The 23,657-nt window shown below is 45.1% G+C and overlaps 1 protein-coding gene and 1 pseudogene across 1 annotated transcript; one reads left to right on the top strand and one right to left on the bottom strand.

Annotated features, from left to right (window-relative positions):
• Positions 1 to 23,657, top strand: part of LOC148474561 (von Willebrand factor A domain-containing protein 5A-like) — a 562,647-nt pseudogene that overhangs the window by 497,577 nt on the left and 41,413 nt on the right.
• On the bottom strand, positions 16,284 to 18,844 carry LOC148474562 (zinc finger protein 862-like). Its single transcript, XM_088458424.1, has 2 exons — positions 18,746 to 18,844; positions 16,284 to 18,629 (listed from the first exon to the last, which is right to left on the bottom strand). The coding sequence occupies exons 1-2, from the start codon at positions 18,842 to 18,844 to the stop codon at positions 16,284 to 16,286; spliced, it is 2,445 nt and encodes an 814-aa protein (XP_088314550.1).

Here is a 23,657-nt window from a genome sequence, read left to right as displayed (position 1 = left end):
TATGCATAATACGACGGGCTGATCCAATTGGAGCCTCCATTAGCAGCACATCATTGCTTAACATTTCTACCGTTTGCGTGGCTCCCATTTTGAGACAACTCCTACGCTTTTCAATAAAAATTTAAACTGGTGAAAGACAATCAAGATACTTTCACTTACCTACGGACGAAATTTCTAGATGCGCCACGCTCACCTATGGATGAAATTTCTAGATGCAGGCGCATCTAGAAATTTCATCCATAGGTGAGCGTGGCGCATCTAGAAATTTCCTACGGATGAAATTTCTAGATGCGCCACGCTCACCTTACGGACGAAATTTCTAGATGCACCACGCTCACCTATGGACGAAATTTCTAGATGCGCCACGCTCACCTACGGATGAAATTTCTAGATGCGCCACGCTCACCTACGGACGAAATTTCTAGATGCGCCACGCTCACCTATTATCTCTCAGCTCACAATCACACCTAGTGCGGCTCAACTACAATGCTCAAATTTTATTGAACACTGCAGTCACACTGAGAGCCGGTCCCTAACAAAAATAACAAACCATACACCTGCTCTGTGTACTGAACGGTAAGCTGCTTACCGAGCGGCTAGGCTAACCCTTGCACCTAGCCCTTAAGGATCATATGATACCCTTAACTGTCCAACACATACTCACTGTTACACACTTTTTCTCTGCGCAGAAAATAAACGTTTAACCCAGATATTGGTAGATAGAAAAAAATGTAAACCTTAATGGCTTTGTTCAAACACGTGGCAGCAGAACCGGAAGTGCGTATACGCTTATTGTGCGACCGGCCGCATACACAATTATGCGACTACCGCACAAGCGTATAATGACTTTTTAACTGTGTACGCAAAAATGCATCTCAGCCGCATTACTCAATACTGCGGCACCTCTCTAAACGTAAGGTTCTATCAACAGAGAAAAAAATACTTTTTTTCTTTTCTCTTGTCCCTGGATTCTGATCAGCGCCTCCTCTACACAATAACCGACAGTACGCTCTCAGCAACACTGTGGTAATGAAAGACTAATGCGTCTTTCAAAAGTGTTATCGTGTATCAGATAGTGTGATAAACCGATGAGCCCCCACTGTAGAATTTGTAAATAAACCTTTTAATACATTCCTGCCTATACCTCTAAGATTCACCTGCCTAGAACCTCTAAGACAAAACCTGCCTATAAATCTCTAAACACAACGCTAATTGCGTACGCAGTATGACCGCAAATAAAGACAGGAGTGGAATCTGTGGTTCCAACGCACAAGTATTATTCAGGTAAAAGTACAGTCAGTTACACGCAATCTATACATACATAATTTAGGCGTAAAAGGCAATAATACAGACCAAGTACGGTTATACATACGCTGCGCCTCCGGACCCAGAGATAGACTTCTGACTAGATATCCTCAGTTCACCCAAAATTCAGCATGAACTGGCAAACCAGTGTTTGGACACATGTATTTATTCCCCCCCAGAGCGAAACAGGACAAAGGGGAAACTTCCTGCTGATCTCATTGGTTCCCAGAGGAGGAGCATATGTAACGACACATTTAACAGGTTGTTTCAAATAGACTTTCCCTGCCTCTAACAGCCGGGGTCTTTCTGGTAACGCCTCCTGTAACATTCGATCAACTAAAACATTTTGTTGCTTATAAGTTCTGCGATCCGTAACTTGAGTTTCCATGATGCGATCTCTCCACCGATAACACTGGGATTCTGTAAAAAGCGTACGCATCAGAACAAGACCAAACATACCTTGCTTATCATATATAATACCTTAGATATCAAAATCCTCTATTTCTTAGCATTTAAACTAACTTAACCAACTTGAATCATACATTTTGATGCTTATGGAACCTTATGTGCGAATATGTAGTGTGTGGGTATTCGGGGTTTGATATAAGGACGCTAGTTATTAATGGGTGAGATTTAAGTGCATAATCTCTCATACACGAAGTGAACATCCAGCAGTGTGGATGGCTGAGGGTTGTAATTCTACATGCCCTCTGTCAGCAGGCCCCACCTGCTGTGTTCAAAGGAAAACGAAACCTCTTTTGTTCTCACAGACTCTTGTGTGAAGTGCAAATGTATTATCACCTCAAACTATGGGATTTGGAGCCATCTTGTCTAGGATTCAGGCAAATCCAATTGTGTAGATATTATATTACAATTGCCACAACTATACTTTATCTGCATCCCGGGATTCCCAATTCGTATGTAAAAATACCCATTGTCTCTTCTTATTTACTTCTACTTAGAAAGCTGGTTTTTCCCGTTGCCCTTGGTGTTAACAAAAACATTGCCATCTGTTCTTAGTTCCTGGGTTATAACTTGAATTAATGCTGACCACACAAAATGGTGTCTTGTGATCTCATTTCCAAAATGGAGTCTTGTGGCCATTCGCAAGATGGCGTTGCTGCGATTAAATTTTAAACAGAACTTGTCTCACTCAATTATTCAATTTTGACAGTCCGTATAAGCCAGCCAATCTGACGATATTGTCAAGAATTGCCTGTTCAGAGATGTGGCAGGATGACTTCAGGGAAAGATATCTGTCAGTGTGTACACCCAATATCGTATGTGCTGCACTACAGAAAGTTCAAGGGAGATCTATCACCAATATCATTCATACAGCACATCATCTACTGTGTATGAGACTTAAGACGGACTACTAATCATTTTTTTTACTGTGTTAGGACAATGTCACTACTATGACAGCTGAGTTGTTGCCTCCCTCCAAACTACAAAACTATCCTCCCCCACTGCTATAGGACGTATCCTGGAAATACTCCTTAATATGTGATATTCCCAGTCATAGTGAGTCCTCCCTACAGTCTTATCAGCTCCTAATAGAACGGTATTTTCATCCTGGCCCTGAGGGATCTTCCCTGATTATCATTCATATCCTGATACAGCAGGCGGCTATAATTGTCCCCTCATTGCCCCATCATCCTCCTTTTCCTTCCCTTTATGTATAGACCACATTGTCTTCTATCTACACCCAGGATTTCTGGGAGCTGGGACCAATGGAGGAAATGTCTCTTTTTCTAACACTTAGTTACTGTCTCCTCCCAGGCGGGGATGTTACATGTAATTCCCGGGCTTGCTTGTGTAATCACTGGTTCCAGGTAATATTTTCTGAACTAAATGAAACTATTAGAACATGCAATAATCACACATTAGGTTGCTGTATTTCCTTCTAATAAATAACACTTTGGTTATAATATCATGTTTCTTTATTACACAGTAACACTTGGTATGCCTCATTCTGCAGAGAAGAAAAATTCTACATTTGACACAAGTAAGCAAATATGTTTTCAGCTAACTTACATTTAACATTACTTTCTCCTCCCCCTTTCCCTATTCTTATATATACTGTATATACTCCTGCTGTTTGCCTATCAATAAGTCCTTACAGGAATTACGCTTATACACTGATTTGTATTTACTGTAAATAATGTCCTTAAACTGTAATCCTATAACTAGTAACCGCTATCCTAATACGCTCTGTCCTACTCCCATAGTCACATCCTGATAATACACCTGTCACATTTCTATGCAATACTCACATTAATATATTTATTGCTACATGCTAGAATATAGAATCATACTGCAGTATAATCAGTGGTATCCCTCCCCGAGGGACACCCGACCGCCGGCTTCCCGACTGTCTAATCCTGGCAAGGGTTAAATGACAGCCGCCGAAATCCAGACGCCTGTCATTTTACCTACACCGGGAGCCTGACGCCCGGTATCCCGATCGAAGGCAAGCCGGGCATGGATAGCCGCAGGGGCGGAGGGCATCCCACGTCGTATGCTTCATTCTGCAGAGAAAACTTCTACATTTGACACAAGTAAGCAAATATGTTTTCAGCTAACTTACATTTAACATTACTTTCTCCTCCCCCTTTCCCTATTCTTATATATACTGTATATACTCCTGCTGTTTGCCTATCAATAAGTCCTTACAGGAATTACGCTTATACACTGTAAATAATGTCCTTAAACTGTAAACCTATAACTAGTAACTGCTATCCTAATACGCAGGGCCGGATCAAGGATTGTGGGGGCCCAGGGACAACTAAGTTGTGGGGGCCCCATAGAAAAAAAAAGTAAAATGCAGGATTTAGAGTGGGGGAGATTTTATATATATATATATTATACACATACACACAGTATATATTTATATATTAATAGATAAAGATAGAAATATAGGAGAGAGAGAGAGGAAGGGGGAGGAAGGGAGAGGGGAAGAGGGAGGGGGAGGAAGGGAGAGGGGGAGAGGGGGAAGAAGGGAGAAGGGGAGAGGGGGGAGAGGGAGGAAGGGAGAGGGAGGGGGAGAGAGGGAAAAAGGGAGAGAGGGAGAGGGAGAGAGGGGGGGAGAGGGGGAGGGGGAGAGTGGGAGAGGGAGGAAGGGAGAGGGGGAGAGAGAGGGAGGAAGGGAGAGGGGGAGAGGGAGTAAGGGAGAGGGGGAGAGGGAAGAAGGGGGAGAGGGAGGAAGGGAGAGGTGGAGAGGGAGGAAGGGAGAGGGAGGAAGGGAGAGGGGGAAAGGGAGGAAGGGAAAGGGGGGAAGGGAGAGGGGGAATGTGAGGAAGGGAGTGGGGGAGAGGGAGGAAGGGAGAGGGGGAGAGAGAGGAATGGAGAGGGGGAGAGGGAGGAAGGGAGAGGGAGGGAGGGAGAGGGGGAGAGGGAGGAAGGGAGAGGGATGAAGAGAGAGGGAGGAAGGGAGAGGGGGAGAGGGAGAGGGAGGGGGGGAGAGGGAGGAAGGAGGCAGAGGGGGAGAGGGAGGAAGGGAGAGGGGGAGGAAGGGAGAGGGGGGAAGGGAGAGGGGGAAGAAGGGGGAGGAAGGGAGAGGGGGAGAGAGAGGGAGAGGGGGAGAGGGAGGAAGGGAGAGGGGGAGAGGGAGGAGGGGAGAGGGGGAGAGGGAGGAAGGGAGAGGGGGAGGAAGGGAGAGGGGGAAGAAGGGAGAGGGGGAGGAAGGGAGAGGGGGAAGAAGGGAGAGGGGGAGGAAGGGAGAGGGGGAGAGGCAGGAAGGGAGAGTGGGAGAGAGGGGGAGAGGTAGAGGGGGAGAGAGAGAGAGGGTGAGAGAGAGGGAAATAGAGGAAGGGAGAGAGAGAGAGAGAGAGAGAGAGAGAGGGAAATAGAGGAAGGGAGAGAGAAAGAGGGAAATAGCGGAAGGGAGAGAGAAAGAGGGAAATAAAGGGAGAGAGAGAGACAAAGAGGGAAATAGAGGAAGGGAGAGATGGAGGAAGGGAGAGGGGGAGGAAGGGAGAGGGGGAGGAAGGGAGAGGGAGGAAGAGAGAGGGGGAGAGAGAGAGAGAGAGGGAGGGTGAGAGAGAGGGAAATAGAGGAAGAGAGAGAGAGAGAGATAGAGAGAGGGGGAAATAGAGGAAGGGAGAGACAAAGAGGAAAATAGCGGAAGGGAGTGATAAAGAGGGAAATAGAGGAAGGGAGAGAGAGAGACAAAGAGGGAAATAGAGGAAGGGAGAGAGAGGGAGTAGGGGACAGAGGGGGAGAGAGAGATGGAGGAAGGGAGAGGGGGAGGAAGGGAGAGGGAGGAAGAGAGAGGGGGAGAGGGAGAGGGGGAGAGAGAGAGAGAGAGGGGAGAGAGAGGGAAATAGAGGAAGAGAGAGAGAGAGAGAGGGGGAAATAGAGGAAGGGAGAGACAAAGAGGAAAATAGCGGAAGGGAGTGATAAAGAGGGAAATAGAGGAAGGGAGAGAGAGAGAGAGACAAAGAGGGAAATAGAGGAAGGGAGAGAGAGGGAGTAGGGGACAGAGGGGGAGAGAGAGATGGAGGAAGGGAGAGGGGGAGGAAGGGAGAGGGAGGAAGAGAGAGGGGGAGAGGGAGAGGGAGAGAGAGAGGGTGAGAGAGAGGGAAATAGAGGGAGAGAGAGAGAGAGAGAGAGAGAGAGAGAGAGAGAGAGAGAGAGGGAAATAGAGGAAGGGAGAGACAAAGAGGAAAATAGCGGAAGGGAGTGATAAAGAGGGAAATAGAGGAAGGGAGAGAGAGAGAGAGAGACAAAGAGGGAAATAGAGGAAGGGAGAGAGAGGGAGGAGGGGACAGAGGGGGAGAGAGAGATGGAGGAAGGGAGCTTGCGCACTAACCTCTTTCAGCTGCAGCAGGCAACCCAGCAACCGTTCTGATGGGGCAGGCACTTCACTGCATTAAGCCCCGCCTTCTCATCCTGTACTGTATTTCTCTTCCTGTACTTCTCTTCCTGTACTGTACTTCTACTCCTGTACTTCTCTTCCTATACTGTACTTCTACTCCTATACTGTACTTCTACTCCTGTACTTCTCTTCCTGTACTGTACTTCTATTCCTGTACTGTACCTCTCTTCCTGTACTGTACTTCTATTCCTGTACTGTACCTCTCTTCCTGTACTGTACTTCTATTCCTGTACTGTACGTCTATTCTTGTACTGTACTTTTTCTATACTGTACTTCTCTTCCTGTACTGTACTTATCTTTATTTTAAAAACATCTACAGTAACTCCTGTACTATAGTTTAATAAAAACCTCATTGTACAGTATCTGAAATTTTCTGTATTCAGTATCAGCATTCCTGTATTCAGGTTTTCCAACCACCCTACAGCACCATACTGTATATATTTTATATACCCCAATATTCCCCAGTATTCACACTGACAAAATACCCCTAGTACTGTACATCATCAGATATTGGAGAATCAATTAAAAGTAACTATTATAACGTGGGAAAGATTTTCACTGTTGCCTAGTTCAAGTGTAATACATTATTTCTGTATATGTGTTTGTGCTATAAATGAGGTTTCGGCTAAAGACTTGTACTATAATGCAGTTGAGGTTCTTTTTTAAAATGAGGTTGAGGCAAACTTACAGTGCAGTGTTTTTTCCACAGCATCTCCACCGGAGGAGGACAGCGATGAATGTAATTAATACTGTTATGCAGGGCCGGATTAAGGCTTGTGGGGGCCCCAGGGCACCTAAGTCGTGGGTGGCCCATCAATAATATTACCATGGCCTCACGCTGAGACTGCTATGCCCCTTACCTTGTCTCTGGTCTCTCCACTGACACAAGGTCGTAGCATACTACTTCATGTCCGCAACACTGCTGGGAACCGACTGCTGACAGCGTAGCGGACATGATCTAGTACAGTGCCAGGGGCAAACGCAAGATTTTGAGTGGGGCGTGAAAGAGAGAAGGAGGGAGGGAGAGATGAAGTGGGAGACAGAGAGATAGAGAGGGGGGAGCAAGGGAGAGAGGGAGGTAGTGAGATATAGGCCCCCATTTCTTAATGATTGCAATGCGATCTGGCATGACATTACCGCCCATGATCGCATTGCAGTATGCAGTCATAGCGCCCAGATGTATTATACGGCACATGCAGGGACGCGGGTTCCAAAAGGAACCCATCCCTGAGATGTGCCCGGGGAGCTACGGGGGCTGCTGCGCATGTGCAGTCATGCTGACTGCAAACGCACAGCCGCCATTGCCGGTGAGGCCTCGGCAGGTTAATTATGCATAGTGTAGCTCATAGACAGGGGCCAATAATGTTGGTAAATTTGGCAGCATCGATCCCCCATAGAGACCTATGGGGGATGCGGCTGCCTGCGGGAATGGAGGGATGGCAGCATGTATCGGAGATACCTGCTGTGGTCCCTCCTTAATAAATCCAGGGGAACCTTAATATTTCTGGTTAACCCCCAAAAACTGGTGTTTTCAGGGATTAAACCTCAAATATATAATGATAAATGGGCCCCATACAGAGGAAGGGAGGACAGAAAAATAGAGGTAGAGAGAGAAACAAGAGAGGGAGGGGGAGAGAGAGAGGGGGAACAGAGAAAGGGAGATAGAGAGAAGCCATGAAGGAGAGAGAAAGACAGATGGGGGATGAGAGGCAGGGGAGAAAGGATAGGAGTAAAGAGAGAAAGGGAGAGAGAGAAGAAGGGAGGAAGAGAGGATGGGAAGGAAGAGAGAAAGGGAGAGTGAGAGACAGAGGGAGGGAGAGAAAGAGAGGGAGGGGTTAGGGAGAGAGAGACAGGGAGAGAGAGAGGAAGGGACAGAGAGGACATACACACACTAACCTGTTTCAGACTTGCAGCATCATGCAGTAGGGATGGCCATCTTAGCATGCACTCATGGGGGCGGGCAATTCGCGGCATTAGGTTCCGCCCCCTCTCCATACACCCGCGAATCACGGCAGTATGTCAGTGAGGGGGCTGGGCTTCCAACGTCAGTCAGCAGCCACTGACCGGTCCATCAGTGACTGTACTCATGTGCTACCTGCAGCCCTGCAATGTCACAGTCACTGCTTCTGTTTGCTGCTGGGAGCTGGACAGAGTATGTATGCGGAGTATTGCAGTATTGCAGAGTATGTATACGGAGTATTGCAGTATTGCAGAGAATGTATGCAATGTGGGGGCCCCTAATGTGCGGGGGGCCCCTGGACGGCCGCCCCGTGTGCCCTGCCTATAATCCGGCCCTGCTGTTATGGACATACTAGTGTACAGAACTTTACATTGTTGATTTTTTGAATTCAATCATTGTTATTGATTGTTGTATACAGTAGTAAAATAAAAAGAAAAAACAAACAGATAACACAATACAGATATGAGGGGTCTCTCAATTAGCAATCAGAACAATAATACTATTGTACTGAAAATCGGTATTGTGCACAAAATGACTAACCTAGGCCCTCATTCAGAGCCGTACGCTCTGAGCAGAGCGCACGCTCTGAATGAGGGCTGGGCTCCATTTTCATGGAGCGTCCTCCTGGACGCTCGTATAGCTGTGGGTCACCACCCACAGGCTATACGAGCGTGCTTTGTGATGGCCGCGATGGTCGAGACCATCGCGACCATCGAAATTGCGAGCCGGAGCCTGCGGTTGAGGTTTTCAACCGCAAGCTCCGGAGTGATTTTGGCTCTATCAGAGCCAAAATCACTCCCACTGACATCACTAGTGATGTCAGTGGGCCGGCTTCTGACGGGAGGCGTTCCCGTGGGAACGCCCCCGTCAGGGAGGCACGCCCCCGGCACGCCCACCAAAGGGGGCGTGCTGTCAATCAACATTGACAGCACGCCCCCTTTGATCGGACACAACGAGCGAAGGACTTTCCTTTGCTCGTCGCGTCTGACGCATGCGCACGACGGAGCTCCCTCCGTCGTGCGCATGCTCAGTGCATAACATCGACCCACTTGCGAGCGGACAGCCGCTCGCGAGTGGGTCTGAATCAGGCCCCTAGTTCTCTAGTCAGATACCCATGAAAAGGGTGAAAAAGGAATAATATGGTCAAGGGATATTCTGGTAACTCAGGTGCAGATTCTTATATGAACAACAACCTACTGTACAGGCCTCAGAAGTGAGTTCTCCATATAATACAAGAGCAAATAATATAAACCCACATATTACAGACACAACCCCACTTCCAAGGCTCTCACCACTGCAAAGCTATATAGCTACCGACAGAGAGCAGCCCCGTGGACCCTGGTGCCACATTGCTCTTTGCATATGCCGATTCCAATCATTTATCCCAAACACGATTATACTTTTTCTCAGCATTTCTGGCTCGGTATACAAATGTTTTCATGGGCAACAGTCTCATTTACCAGCCCTAACCATGTCCTGAACACCTGGCCCACGGGTGTCATCCATGACCGAGCTATACACACTTTGCAAGTACACAAAGATTAATAACATTGCTTGTTATGTTTGTCTAATTTATCCTCCTCAATCAGACCCAATATACATACAGTGGGAGTGGATATATCATGAGGAACACCTGTGGAAGTGATAGTGTGAATGATTCTGTCCCAGCAGGAGCTGATAATAGGGCAATCCCACAGTATATTCCAGAAAGTCCCTGTGTCTGAGATGCATTTTGGATATTGCGATCTCCATCAGTATCTATTCCGAAAAACTGTCATTTTTGCAATGACAGCACACTACGGTACTGTTTCAAAAAAAACCCTTTTTTTTTTACTAAACTTTATTGTGTTATGCTGGGAGAACATAGTGTGAGAGCAACCACCGGAACCAGAGGAGGGACCAGAGCGCCGGAGGAAAACGCCGGGGACCTGTCCAGCTGACCGCAGGTAAATCTCACCTGCTATTCACCACCTCACAGTGGCGGATAGAACCTCCATCAAATTCCGAAAATACATAATTTTCAGAATTTGATGAATACCATAATTTCCATATCCCCATACTAATGTACCCATACTAATGTACTAATGTATGTGGAGTGTGTAAATGAACGCAGGGGGACTTAGCAAGGAGATATCAGTGTTATCTCCTGTGCTAAGTGTCATCATGAATACTAAAATAACGTTATTTAATGAAAATGTCCTTAAAAACGTTATTTTAGTGTTGATGAATATGCCCCTAATTGTGGAGCATAATAATAGAGCTTAAAATGAGGAAGTGCAAGGCCCCCTTAATTATGGGATCTGGTAAGAGTCCTAAACTGAATACAGGCATGCCGGTCTGCCCAGATCAAAAGGAGATTAATCCATCTATTTGCCTAAAAAAGATTTGTGGGATGTAAATTGGAGAATTGTGAAGTATGTACAGAAGCTCAGGTTGTAGAATCATTTTTGACTTCATTAACCCAGGTGGTCACCGTTAAAGGGAGTTTCCCCCAAGCTTTAACCCAGGACTTTAAATAATCAACCTGACATTTAGCAAAACATAATTATGTGGGTATTTGTACACCCAGATACCTAAATATATAAATGAGTCTACTCCCAACAATGGCAGAGAGATAAGAGGAGTGACAGGGCATTTACCTTGACAAGGAAGTATACACGATTTATCCCAGTTTATTAACAAACCAGAAAATTTTACAAAAATAATTGATGTCAAGTACTTTGGGCATAGAGGCAACAATGTCAGATATAAACAGCAGCATATCATCAGCATAGAGCGCCAACTTATCCGTTCTGGATCCCAGCCTGAACCCCTGAATGTCTGGACATGTTCTAGAGGTTCTATTGCCATGGTGAATAGGATAGGCAAGAGAGGGCATCCCTGCCATGTACCTCAACAGGAGAAACTAGGAAGATACATAGCTATTGACTGATACCCTGGCAACAGGTGTGAATACAGTAGTTTAACCCAACTAACCCATAGTCTCCCATAGAAATGACCAATCCACTGAATCAAACGCCTTAGCAGCATCTAACGAGACAATAATGGAAGTGGAGGCATCGCCATGAGAGACCTGTAGCTGTGCAAAAAGGCGTCTGAGATGAACTAACGTTGATTTGCCGGTATAAATCCGGTTTGATGCGGATGGGTTACTGTAGTTAAGTGATACCTAAAGGCAAACTCGGGTGAGTTAGAGAGCGATTTTTCTCTTCTCACTTGTAAAACTCGGGTGAGATCGCAAACTCGAATCAACTCACCATTGGGCCAACTCGGAAGTACTTTTCACCTAAAAGATACATCTCTCAAATTTATCAAGAATCGGGATGACAAGCTCGGGTGAGATTGGAGCAAATTCTCTGCCAAACTCACTTTTCAGACGCTCAACCTCCTGAGCTGAGAGTTTGGCAGAAACATACACAAATCATTGTAATTTGTGTATGTTTCTGACTATAAATAGTTAAAATAGGGTTAATTTATAATTTTTTTTAAATAGGGTTAATTTTTTTTTTTTTAAATTACGTAGTTCCCCCCCAAAAGCATAATCAGCCAGTCCTGGTTCCTAAAACTACGTGGAACAAAATGAGTAGGGTTCCACCATAATTTAGGAACCAGCACCAGGCTGCAGGGCCAGTGCTGGTTTTAAATATAGGGGAGAAAAAATGCATAGGGGTCCTCCTATACTTAAAACCAGCAACGGACCCAAACCGACCGGGGTGTAATGCCACAGCCAGGAGACCCTATTACCGGGTCTCCAGGGCCAAAGCATTCTCACCACAAGCCAGTCAGGCCAAGCCGGGGATCTCAGGGGATGTGGGGACCCCCCAAAAAAGGGGTCCCCCCTCTCCCGAAACCCCAGGCTTGGTCTGAAGCCCGGGGCTCTTCCCCGCACCCATGGGCTTTGGGTACGGGGGTAATAAAGTGTTAAATAGAAGTAAACTATTTTATTTTACACAGGAACTACAGGTGCCAGCATGCCTGCCCTTTGGCACTTGTGGAACTACAACTGCCGGCAGGCGGCCGACACCCGTACCTCCACTGTAAAATAAATAGTTAGTAAAGACACAACACACACACCATAGATAGTATAAATTTATTACACGCATACCTTAATCACACATACTTACCTGTACCAGCCGGTTAGTCCACTTGTCCAATGTAGAAATCCATGTGGTAGACCTGCAAAAAAGATCCTATACTCACCTACATCCTCGCGCTGCTCTCCGTAGCATCCAGGGTCTTGTCAATACTTATTTCCAAAATGGCAACCGTCAGTACAGCACAGCAGGGACAGGGCTGTCTTAATAGTGCACTCTATGGAGAGGCTCCAGATGACTGCTAAGAGACCTGTCCAAGTGATCCCAAATTAGGTATAGAGCCAGAGAGCTTGATGGACATAGCACAGACCACCAGGCAGATGTGACACTGAGAAGAAGCACAGCCACAGCTCACAGCACAGGGAAGCTGCCAGCATCCTACGTGACCGCCCGCTGCTGAAGACCCTGCCAAGATGCAACCCTGCCAGGAAACCAGTCGGAGCTCAAAACAGCCCGATTACGGTGCCGCTGCACCCACTCTGTTATATATCCTCCCACACACAATATGACTTTCCACTAGTCTCCAAACCTTTAAGCTTACCTTGAAAACTCACCTCTTCAGACAAGATTATCAGATTCCAGAACTGCCCACAACTTTTCTATCTAATTACATCTCTCCTTACAGTCCATACATAACCTCACATATTTTATTTTCCTTCACTTTCACATCCTCCTAACCCCAGGCCAACATTCTTGTGTGACTGGATCACACAGCCCAGCAATACATTAATGCCAGTGGAAGTTTGGAACTCTTCAGCTATGGAGTCAGCTAAGCATTGGAGACTTTTGCACACCATGCGCCTTAGCAGTTGTTGACCCTGCTCTGTGATTTTACGTGGTCTTCCGCTTGCTTTTGTTCCTAAACACTTCCACTATATAATAATATCACTTACAGTTGACTGTGGAATATCCAGCAGGGATGAAATTTCACTAACCGTCTTATTGCAAAGGTTGCATCCTATCACAGTACCACGCTTCCTACCACAGCACCACGCTTCCTATCACAGTACCACGCTTTCTATCACAGTACCACGCTTCCTATCACAGTACCACGCATCCTATCACAGTACCCAGCATCCTATCACCGTAGAATGCTTGAAGTCATTGAGCTCATCAGAACGACTAATTTTGTATCACAAATGTTTGCAAATGAAGACTGCATGGCTAGGTGTTTGATTCTATAAGCCTGTGGCAACGTGTCTGATTGAAACCGCTCAATTCAATAATTAACAGGTGTGACCAAATACTTTTGTTTATATACTGTAGTGTATGTACCGTATGTGTGTGTGTATATATATATATATATATATATATGACAATTGAGAATAATAACTCTGCTAACTGAGTCACTGGGAGTCACTATGTGGTCATCCTAATAATCCTCTACTCCGAGCTGTTGTTATTTATTCCTGTGGAAGAAATCTGTAACATCGGCTGCAATATTGGTATAGATATAAGTATGGCTCACTTTTATTGCTTGTAAAGGTAGATTCTCAGGGTTGTACATAAATTGCGCAATTAACATCCACTAGGCAAAGCCCGAGGAGGAGTCTTTATGTAAAACCAAAGCAGGATGTTCTGTATCCTGTGTCTCAGCTTAGATACTTTGTATTTCCCGTTGCTACCATAATAATTCTCCTATTAGATTAGAAACTATAATGTTACAGTGTAGATTTTAGTCTCAGGTGAGAAAAGTTGACTAAACTCCATTTCTTTTGCTGGGGCAAAACTCTTCTGCCAATTATAACCTGCTGTAAGGATGAAGTCCTCAGATATTACTAATATAAAGCTGGCTCCTCTTATACTTTACTCTTAAGCCTCATGAAATTTAGTTACTATTTAGGATTAATTACCACACTCCTAATATCCTTAATAATTTACTGTATATTGTCCAGCTAAAGTCTCCTATATCCTTTGTATAAGAGTCCCTGATATATGAGCAGTAATCCTAGTGTGCGCCTTGGCTTATACTAGGTATATATTGGGAGCACGGTATTAGGGCCTGATTCGGCAAGGATTGCGAGTGCAATTACGCACGCACATGGCCGATTGTTGCGTACTGCGCATGCGTATGCATCCAAGTGCGCAAAGACACCACTGCGATCACAGACATCACGCAGACCCATCGCAGAGTGATCGTCAGGAAGTGACCGTTTGGGGGTGGTGACGGGGATGGTCGGGGAAATGCAGGCGTGTCAGTGTGTATTAAGGAATCTGGATTCTAACCTCTATACACTCCTGCCTATACTTTCTAATATCCTGCCTATAATCCTCTAAGGTTGACGCAATTTGCGTACGCGATCATATATTAAATAAAGACTCCAGACCTTGAACCTGTGGTGCCAAAGCACAAAGTATTATTCAAGTAAAAGTACAGTCAGTTACACGCTATGATCTAAGTACAATTTAGTGCAAAGAAATTATACAGACCCAAGTACAGTATACATACGCAGGCGCTCTGGACAAGATCCCGGCATCAGCAAGATAACCTCCATCAATCAGCAAGAAGACTTGAAACCCAGGGTCAGAGCACCAGGGTCAGCATTTATACCCCCCCCCCCAGAAATAGACAACACAATAGAAAGGCTTGTTGCTGATTCCATTGGTTCCCAAGGGGGACACATCTGTTACATAGCATTTAACAAGTTGGTTCAAATGGAAACAGAACAGCCTCTAACAGCTTGTTGCCTCCTCTATTTTCCCTGCATGCACAAAAATACATTTTGGTTCTTTATGTCTTTACGGTCCATAAGTTGCGATCGCATGTTCCAATCTTCACACCGTTGATACTGGGAAGCTGTGGATAAAGTGCGGATCAGTATAATATCAAACACTGCTTACTTATCATGTATTAAACCTTAGATACCAAAATAGTCCTTATTTCACAGCATTTGTAATAAATGAATAAAACTTGAATCTTTTACTTTATAGCTATGGAACCTTTTGTGTAAGTGTGCATTATGTAAGTATTAGGGATATGGGAAAAGACGCTAATTAGGTTTATCTGATTCGGGGCAGATGTGCACGCATGCAGCTAATAAACAGCGTTCGCATGCAGGATATTGTGCATTCGGTACTGAGCGTCATGTTAGCAGCTCAACTGTGCGTAATGTGCGGTGTTCATGCATGAGATTCCATACATATATATATATATATAGTGTTCACTCTAGGATTTTTTTAGGGCAGGGTGCAGACTACCGAGGAGGGCACATTTTTCAGTCGGGAGGGCACATTTTTCAGTCTGGAGGGCACTTTTTAAATGACAAAGGTAACGGTTTGTACATAATGCTTAAACAGAAAGTGTTGACATACCAAATTTTATACAAAGATACCCGGATGCTTATTCTTTCAATCCTTTTGTTTTTAATGCTCACTGATTTTAAAGCACACATGTTTTTGAAAGTGAAGACTTGCATACAATAATAAAAGGATATAATTTAGAGATTTAAATTACCAATGTAGTTTTACTTACTGTACCACTAACAATTTTCTTCAAAATAAAGCAATAGCACCATCTCCATGTAGTTTGTGCTGCTCATCTAATGTCCTACAGTATGTTGCAGCATGGGATCTGTAGTGCAGAGGAAGTGATAGCTGTCTACCATAGAAGGGTCCAACTCTTTATCCAGGGTCAGCTGGATGTCTCCGTGTCACTGGCATTATTTCCCTTGTAGGGGCAACGCAAAAGCTGAAAAAGAGAATCATACATTAACTCAATGCATATTACCAGAGTCCTTTTGTACTCGATTCACAGTTCCTCAAAGCACAGCTTATTCTTTTGAGAAGATCATGATCTTTTTTGTTCATAATTCTTTCACATAAAATGAAGGTGTGCTTTGAAGAATCAAGAAGTAAGTGCAAAAAGGACTCTGATAACATGATTTCAGAACATATTTAGGCCCATACATCCTCCATCTAGCAATTTCCCCCCACTTTTTGTCTCAATACTCACCAGTGTAAACATGAAAATGGCAGTCTCCACAGGCTGGGCTCCTTGTAGCTTGGGTGGGTCAGGTCAGATGCACTGTGTTCGCTTTTAGCAGGAAATCTAGATTTCAGGCGTTTCTGGTGATATAGTGTGGTGGGTGGCCAGCGTTGACTGGGTAGAAGAAAAGATTCTTCTTTTTTTTTTCATCCAGTGCCTCACAGCCTCTCTCAAGTTTACCTTGCCATTCAGCTTTATGGCTAATAAACTGTTCACATTTTCCACCTTGAGACGATTTCTGTGTTCAGTTAAGATCAACTTCACTTGTGAAAAAGTCCTTTCTATTTCTGCAGTTGAGAGTGGAAGAACACAGCCAATTCCAACAAGATTCTGGATGTGAGGAAATGCTACTCCAACTGTGTCTTCAGATTTTTCCAAAGTATTGTACAGGTTGACCATGGATAATCTTTCATCACCAGAATTGTCGTCTTCATTTTCCAGGAACACAGACTTAAAATCTTCCCATTCTGATAATAAAAGGTCTTCATCCAAGTGATAAAATTCTGCAAGCTGTGCCATCTCAGCCACACCATAAAAACCAACACCTTCTCCAGTATTAAGATGTCTCATATCTAAGACACTTAACAAATTAAGTGTAGAAACATTCTTCATCCTCTCAGAAATATTTTCAACCAAGAGATCTATGAAACTTCTTGCATGCTCCTCAAAATTACAGTTTGGTGCCGATATAGGAGCCGCAATTCCAATTTTTCTTGCATTATTTTCAAGGTTCCGACAAAACTGACCCCCAGGCTTCCGTTTTAAATTTTTTAAAGCAGCAAGTGTAGTGGAAACATTGCTATGTATGGTAGCTAGATCGACATCTCGTCTTTCAAAAATCAACACAAGTTTAGAAAGTAGGCTCAGGACGTCACACAGGAAATGAATAAGTTGAAAAAAAAGAAAATGTATTAAATGTTTCAGAAGTCCTTCTGCATTTGGACCATTCAAAACCGTTGCAGTCTTTGACTGTCCACTTACAACCGCATTTTCTAAATCCACAATGATAGATTGATAATTAATTCGTATTGAATTAATTGCATTTTCATGTGATAGCCATCTTGTGTGGCTCGCCTTTTTTATTTTGGTACCTTTGCATTTACTAAATACTTTTTGTATTTCAGCCAAGCTACTGCTTCTGACAGAGCTGTATTTGTAATATTTGTAAATGCTGGTTAATACCTCGTCCATTTTGACAAATGGTTCCAAAGACTCAAAGGTATTCTTAGTTGCAAGAGCTAAACGGTGGTTATGACAATGGATTGAAATAACCTTATCATTTTTGGTCTTTATTTTGGCAGCTACACCATCACGTTTACCAACCATTGAACTGGCGCCATCACTTCCAAATCCAACTAATTTCTCATACCCTCCACATTCTTTTACAGTCTGTGAAAGAGCATTGAAAATAGTTTCAGATTTTCCATCTGGAATTTCAGTATCGCAAATAAAGGACACTGTAACTTCTCCGTCTTTAATATATTTTGCAGCAGTAGCCAAGTGCTTTCTGTTGCTGACGTCTGTGGTTTCATCAATCATTATTGAATAGGATGGGCTCTTCTGTAAAGACAGCATAACTTGCTGTTTTTGAACACTGGCCATTGAGTTAACAAATTCATTAACTGTTTGGTAGCTTGTGTATAATGCATTTTTAGCTTTTTTAAGGGGAGCTAAAACAGGAGATTTTAACTCTTCAATGCAAAATTCAATAAATGGTTTAAAAATAGTTGTATGTGGTATATTATGTTCAATAAGAAACTCCAGACACTTCATAGCATATTCAACAGCTTTAAATTCTTCAGACTCTGGTCTATTTTTTCGGTTCTGTGAGGCTTCTGCACTTAAAGGGATCATTTCTGTTTGCATTGCCACTTTATGCATTTCAGAAACAGAGTGCCCCTTGACTTTGTCAAGCCTTACTGTGCACATACCATTATTCATCCATGGAGATTTATTGTATTTGTTATCATTACTTAGGTGTTTGGAGCACAGTTGGCAGATTAAACTCTCTCTGTCACCAATTTTTTTACAAAGAAGCCATGGGAATGTTTTTTTCCATTTTTTTTGGTATCCAACTTTATGGTTTTTTGTTTTTTTTTGAGAAGTGCTGTCCACAAGGTCATTTATTGTGTCTGTGTCATCACTAAAAGAGCACCGTTCTTCTAATAGCTCAACCAAAGAGTCGTTCTCTAAATTCTGTACACAGTTGGCCAATAAAACTGTGGATTGAGAAGGCACATCTTGATCTATATTATCCTCATTTTCATTGATTTCACATGAAATCAATATGGGATCATTCAGATTGATATTTGTGTTTACTGTGGTCAATGAATTTGATGTGGAAATGATTTCATCATCTGCGTTTGCAGAGGTGCTGGGTACAGGATCTGGCTCTGCTGCATTTGTTTTCTGCAATTAATATATATATTAATGATGATTACTTATTTTCTGATTTCAGCATGAAATCATTTACAGAGCTTTTAAAATATAGTAAGTTTAGTAGTGTCGAAAATCTGTGTTCTTACCTTTATTCCTGAAAACATATCACTTATTATCAAACATTTCCGTCCTATTTCATTGGGTTTTTTTTGATGTTCCTTAAGTTTTCTTTTAACAGTAGGCATGTTTTCTACTGTAAAGGAGATGGGGAAGAGAGTTTTAGGATACACCCTGACCGCTAACCCTGAGAACAACTGACCACTGACACAGTACACGCCTGGTACTCACCTTAGACGAGTTGAGGAGACTGCGTGGAGCCCAACTGTGGAGAGAAGTAGTTGGAGCCAGGAGCCGCTGCTTTGGATCTTATGGTGTGAAGCCCGAGGAGCGCCAGGAGGGCAGAGATGCAAGGGCGGAAGTGCCAGTTCAATTGGTTGGTAAACGTGATGGTGTACAGGTGAGAATAGGAGTTGCGCCTAGTGTAGAATAAAAAATAAAACAGCTCAACACACCCTGAGCCCTAACCCTGAGAACAACTGACCACTGACACAGTACACGCCTGGTACTCACCTTAGACGAGTTGAGGAGACTGCATGGAGCCCAGCTGTGGAGAGAAGTAGTTGGAGCCAGGAGCCGCTGCTTTGGATCTTATGGTGTGAAGCCCGAGGAGCGCCAGGAGGTCAGAGATGCAAGGGTGGAAGTGCCAGTTCAATTGGTTGGTAAACGTGATGGTGTACAGGTGAGAATAGGAGTTGCGCCTTGTGTAGAATAAAAAATAAAACAGCTCAACACACCCTGAGCCCTAACCCTGAGAACAACTGACCACTGACACAGTACACACCTGGTACTCACCTTAGACGAGTTGAGGAGACTGCATGGAGCCCAGCTGTGGAGAGAAGTAGTTGGAGCCAGGAGCCGCTGCTTTGGATCTTATGGTGTGAAGCCCGAGGAGCGCCAGGAGGTCAGAGATGCAAGGGCGGAAGTGCCAGTTCAATTGGTTGGTAAACGTGATGGTGTACAGGTGAGAATAGGAGTTGCGCCTTGTGTAGAATAAAAAATAAAACAGCTCAACACACCCTGAGCCCTAACCCTGAGAACAACTGACCACTGACACAGTACACGCCTGGTACTCACCTTAGACGAGTTGAGGAGACTGCGTGGAGCCCAGCTGTGGAGAGAAGTAGTTGGAGCCAGGAGCCGCTGCTTTGGATCTTATGGTGTGAAGCCCGAGGAGCACCAGGAGGTCAGAGATGCAAGGGCGGAAGTGCCAGTTCAATTGGTTGGTAAACGTGATGGTGTACAGGTGAGAATAGGAGTTGCGCCTAGTGTAGAATAAAAAATAAAACAGCTCAACACACCCTGAGCCCTAACCCTGAGAACAACTGACCACTGACACAGTACACGCCTGATACTCACCTTAGACGAGTTGAGGAGACTGCGTGGAGCCCAACTGTGGAGAGAAGTAGTTGGAGCCAGGAGCCGCTGCTTTGGATCTTATGGTGTGAAGCCCGAGGAGCGCCAGGAGGTCAGAGATGCAAGGGCGGAAGTGCCAGTTCAATTGGTTGGTAAACGTGATGGTGTACAGGTGAGAATAGGAGTTGCGCCTTGTGTAGAATAAAAAATAAAACAGCTCAACACACCCTGAGCCCTAACCCTGAGAACAACTGACCACTGACACAGTACACGCCTGGTACTCACCTTAGACGAGTTGAGGAGACTGCGTGGAGCCCAACTGTGGAGAGAAGTAGTTGGAGCCAGGAGCCGCTGCTTTGGATCTTATGGTGTGAAGCCCGAGGAGCGCCAGGAGGTCAGAGATGCAAGGGCGGAAGTGCCAGTTCAATTGGTTGGTAAACGTGATGGTGTACAGGTGAGAATAGGAGTTGCGCCTTGTGTAGAATAAAAAATAAAACAGCTCAACACACCCTGAGCCCTAACCCTGAGAACAACTGACCACTGACACAGTACACGCCTGGTACTCACCTTAGACGAGTTGAGGAGACTGCGTGGAGCCCAACTGTGGAGAGAAGTAGTTGGAGCCAGGAGCCGCTGCTTTGGATCTTATGGTGTGAAGCCCGAGGAGCGCCAGGAGATCAGAGATGCAAGGGCGGAAGTGCCAGTTCAATTGGTTGGTAAACGTGATGGTGTACAGGTGAGAATAGGAGTTGCGCCTTGTGTAGAATAAAAAATAAAACAGCTCAACACACCCTGAGCCCTAACCCTGAGAACAACTGACCACTGACACAGTACACGCCTGGTACTCACCTTAGACGAGTTGAGGAGACTGCATGGAGCCCAGCTGTGGAGAGAAGTAGTTGGAGCCAGGAGCCGCTGCTTTGGATCTTATGGTGTGAAGCCCGAGGAGCGCTAGGAGGTCAGAGATGCAAGGGCGGAAGTGCCAGTTCAATTGGTTGGTAAACGTGATGGTGTACAGGTGAGAATAGGAGTTGCGCCTTGTGTAGAATAAAAAATAAAACAGCTCAACACACCCTGAGCCCTAACCCTGAGAACAACTGACCACTGACACAGTACACGCCTGGTACTCACCTTAGACGAGTTGAGGAGACTGCATGGAGCCCAGCTGTGGAGAGAAGTAGTTGGAGCCAGGAGCCGCTGCTTTGGATCTTATGGTGTGAAGCCCGAGGAGCGCCAGGAGGGCAGAGATGCAAGGGCGGAAGTGCCAGTTCAATTGGTTGGTAAACGTGATGGTGTACAGGTGAGAATAGGAGTTGCGCCTAGTGTAGAATAAAAAATAAAACAGCTCAACACACCCTGAGCCCTAACCCTGAGAACAACTGACCACTGACACAGTACACGCCTGGTACTCACCTTAGACGAGTTGAGGAGACTGCGTGGAGCCCAACTGTGGAGAGAAGTAGTTGGAGCCAGGAGCCGCTGCTTTGGATCTTATGGTGTGAAGCCCGAGGAGCGCCAGGAGGTCAGAGATGCAAGGGCGGAAGTGCCAGTTCAATTGGTTGGTAAACGTGATGGTGTACAGGTGAGAATAGGAGTTGCGCCTTGTGTAGAATAAAAAATAAAACAGCTCAACACACCCTGAGCCCTAACCCTGAGAACAACTGACCACTGACACAGTACACGCCTGGTACTCACCTTAGACGAGTTGAGGAGACTGCATGGAGCCCAGCTGTGGAGAGAAGTAGTTGGAGCCAGGAGCCGCTGCTTTGGATCTTATGGTGTGAAGCCCGAGGAGCGCTAGGAGGTCAGAGATGCAAGGGCGGAAGTGCCAGTTCAATTGGTTGGTAAACGTGATGGTGTACAGGTGAGAATAGGAGTTGCGCCTTGTGTAGAATAAAAAATAAAACAGCTCAACACACCCTGAGCCCTAACCCTGAGAACAACTGACCACTGACACAGTACACGCCTGGTACTCACCTTAGACGAGTTGAGGAGACTGCATGGAGCCCAGCTGTGGAGAGAAGTAGTTGGAGCCAGGAGCCGCTGCTTTGGATCTTATGGTGTGAAGCCCGAGGAGCGCCAGGAGGGCAGAGATGCAAGGGCGGAAGTGCCAGTTCAATTGGTTGGTAAACGTGATGGTGTACAGGTGAGAATAGGAGTTGCGCCTAGTGTAGAATAAAAAATAAAACAGCTCAACACACCCTGAGCCCTAACCCTGAGAACAACTGACCACTGACACAGTACACGCCTGGTACTCACCTTAGACGAGTTGAGGAGACTGCGTGGAGCCCAACTGTGGAGAGAAGTAGTTGGAGCCAGGAGCCGCTGCTTTGGATCTTATGGTGTGAAGCCCGAGGAGCGCCAGGAGGTCAGAGATGCAAGGGCGGAAGTGCCAGTTCAATTGGTTGGTAAACGTGATGGTGTACAGGTGAGAATAGGAGTTGCGCCTTGTGTAGAATAAAAAATAAAACAGCTCAACACACCCTGAGCCCTAACCCTGAGAACAACTGACCACTGACACATTACACGCCTGGTACTCACCTTAGACGAGTTGAGGAGACTGCGTGGAGCCCAACTGTGGAGAGAAGTAGTTGGAGCCAGGAGCCGCTGCTTTGGATCTTATGGTGTGAAGCCCGAGGAGCGCCAGGAGGTCAGATGTAATTCTCACATTCAGAAACTTGTATGCAGAAATGCCTGCGTACTTTTGCTCTCAACAGGATTATGTGAAAGGATTGTTTCACAATTAACAATTTTAAAAATGTTTCCTACAAAAAAAAAAAAAAAAAATAAGGATTAATTTTAAAATAAACAAATGAGAATTTATTTTGTCTGATTAAAAGAGGATTATGGCCAGGTGTTCCAATTATAACATACAGAAGTTTTGAACATAATCATTATTGGCCCACAATTCATAAATCATTCATGACTAAACAAGGTGCAAAAAAAAGGAGAGAAATTTATAAAACTAGTCATGTCATAATTTTTCATGCTGTCTTGACTTAACAGTTGATCAAATCATTAATAGCATGATGTATCGATCATCAAATAATTTGGCGAGCATGGATGATGTAATGGTTAACATTACATATTAATTCACTACACAGTTTTGGAATATTGGCCCTAATGTCTGGAGTTTATATAAACTGGCACTACGGTTTGGCCTCCAGCAAACCAGAAATTTAGGGCCTGATTCAGACCCACTCGCGAGCGCTGAACACTCGCAAGCAGGTCGATGTTGGCCCAGTGCGCATGCCCGAGCCCCGAATAGCAGCAGGCAAACCATCAATCCTGGTCTAGTACCGAAGGGGGCATGCTGTCGATGTTGAGTGACAGCACGCCCCCTTTGGTGGGCGTGCCTGCCCAGACGGAGGCGTTCCCATGTGAACGCCTACCGTCTGGGGCCGGGCCCACTGACATCACAAGTGATGACAGTGGGAGTGCTTTTCGGCTCTGTTTGAGCCGACAGCACTCTAGGGCTTGCGGCAACGAGACCCTACCACAAGGGTCTCGTCACAAGCCCAATGGTCGCGATGGTCTTGACCATTGTGACCATCTTCCTGGCCGCTCGCTATAGCTGTGGGTGGT

This window comes from Taudactylus pleione, unplaced genomic scaffold, assembly GCF_031769625.1.
Source record: "Taudactylus pleione unplaced genomic scaffold, aTauple2 ptg000830l, whole genome shotgun sequence".
NCBI lineage: Eukaryota > Metazoa > Chordata > Amphibia > Anura > Myobatrachidae > Taudactylus > Taudactylus pleione.
The sequence above is the reverse complement of the archived record's forward strand: the minus strand, read 5'-3'. Positions and strand labels throughout refer to the sequence as shown.

Coding starts and splice junctions, on each gene's coding strand:
- LOC148474562 (XM_088458424.1), bottom strand. CDS start 18,844: ATGCCTACTGTTAAAAGAAAACTTAAGGAACATCAAAAAAAACCCAAT. Junction 18,630..18,745: donor ATATGTTTTCAGGAATAAAG/GTAAGAACACAG, acceptor TATTAATTGCAG/AAAACAAATGCAGCAGAGCC.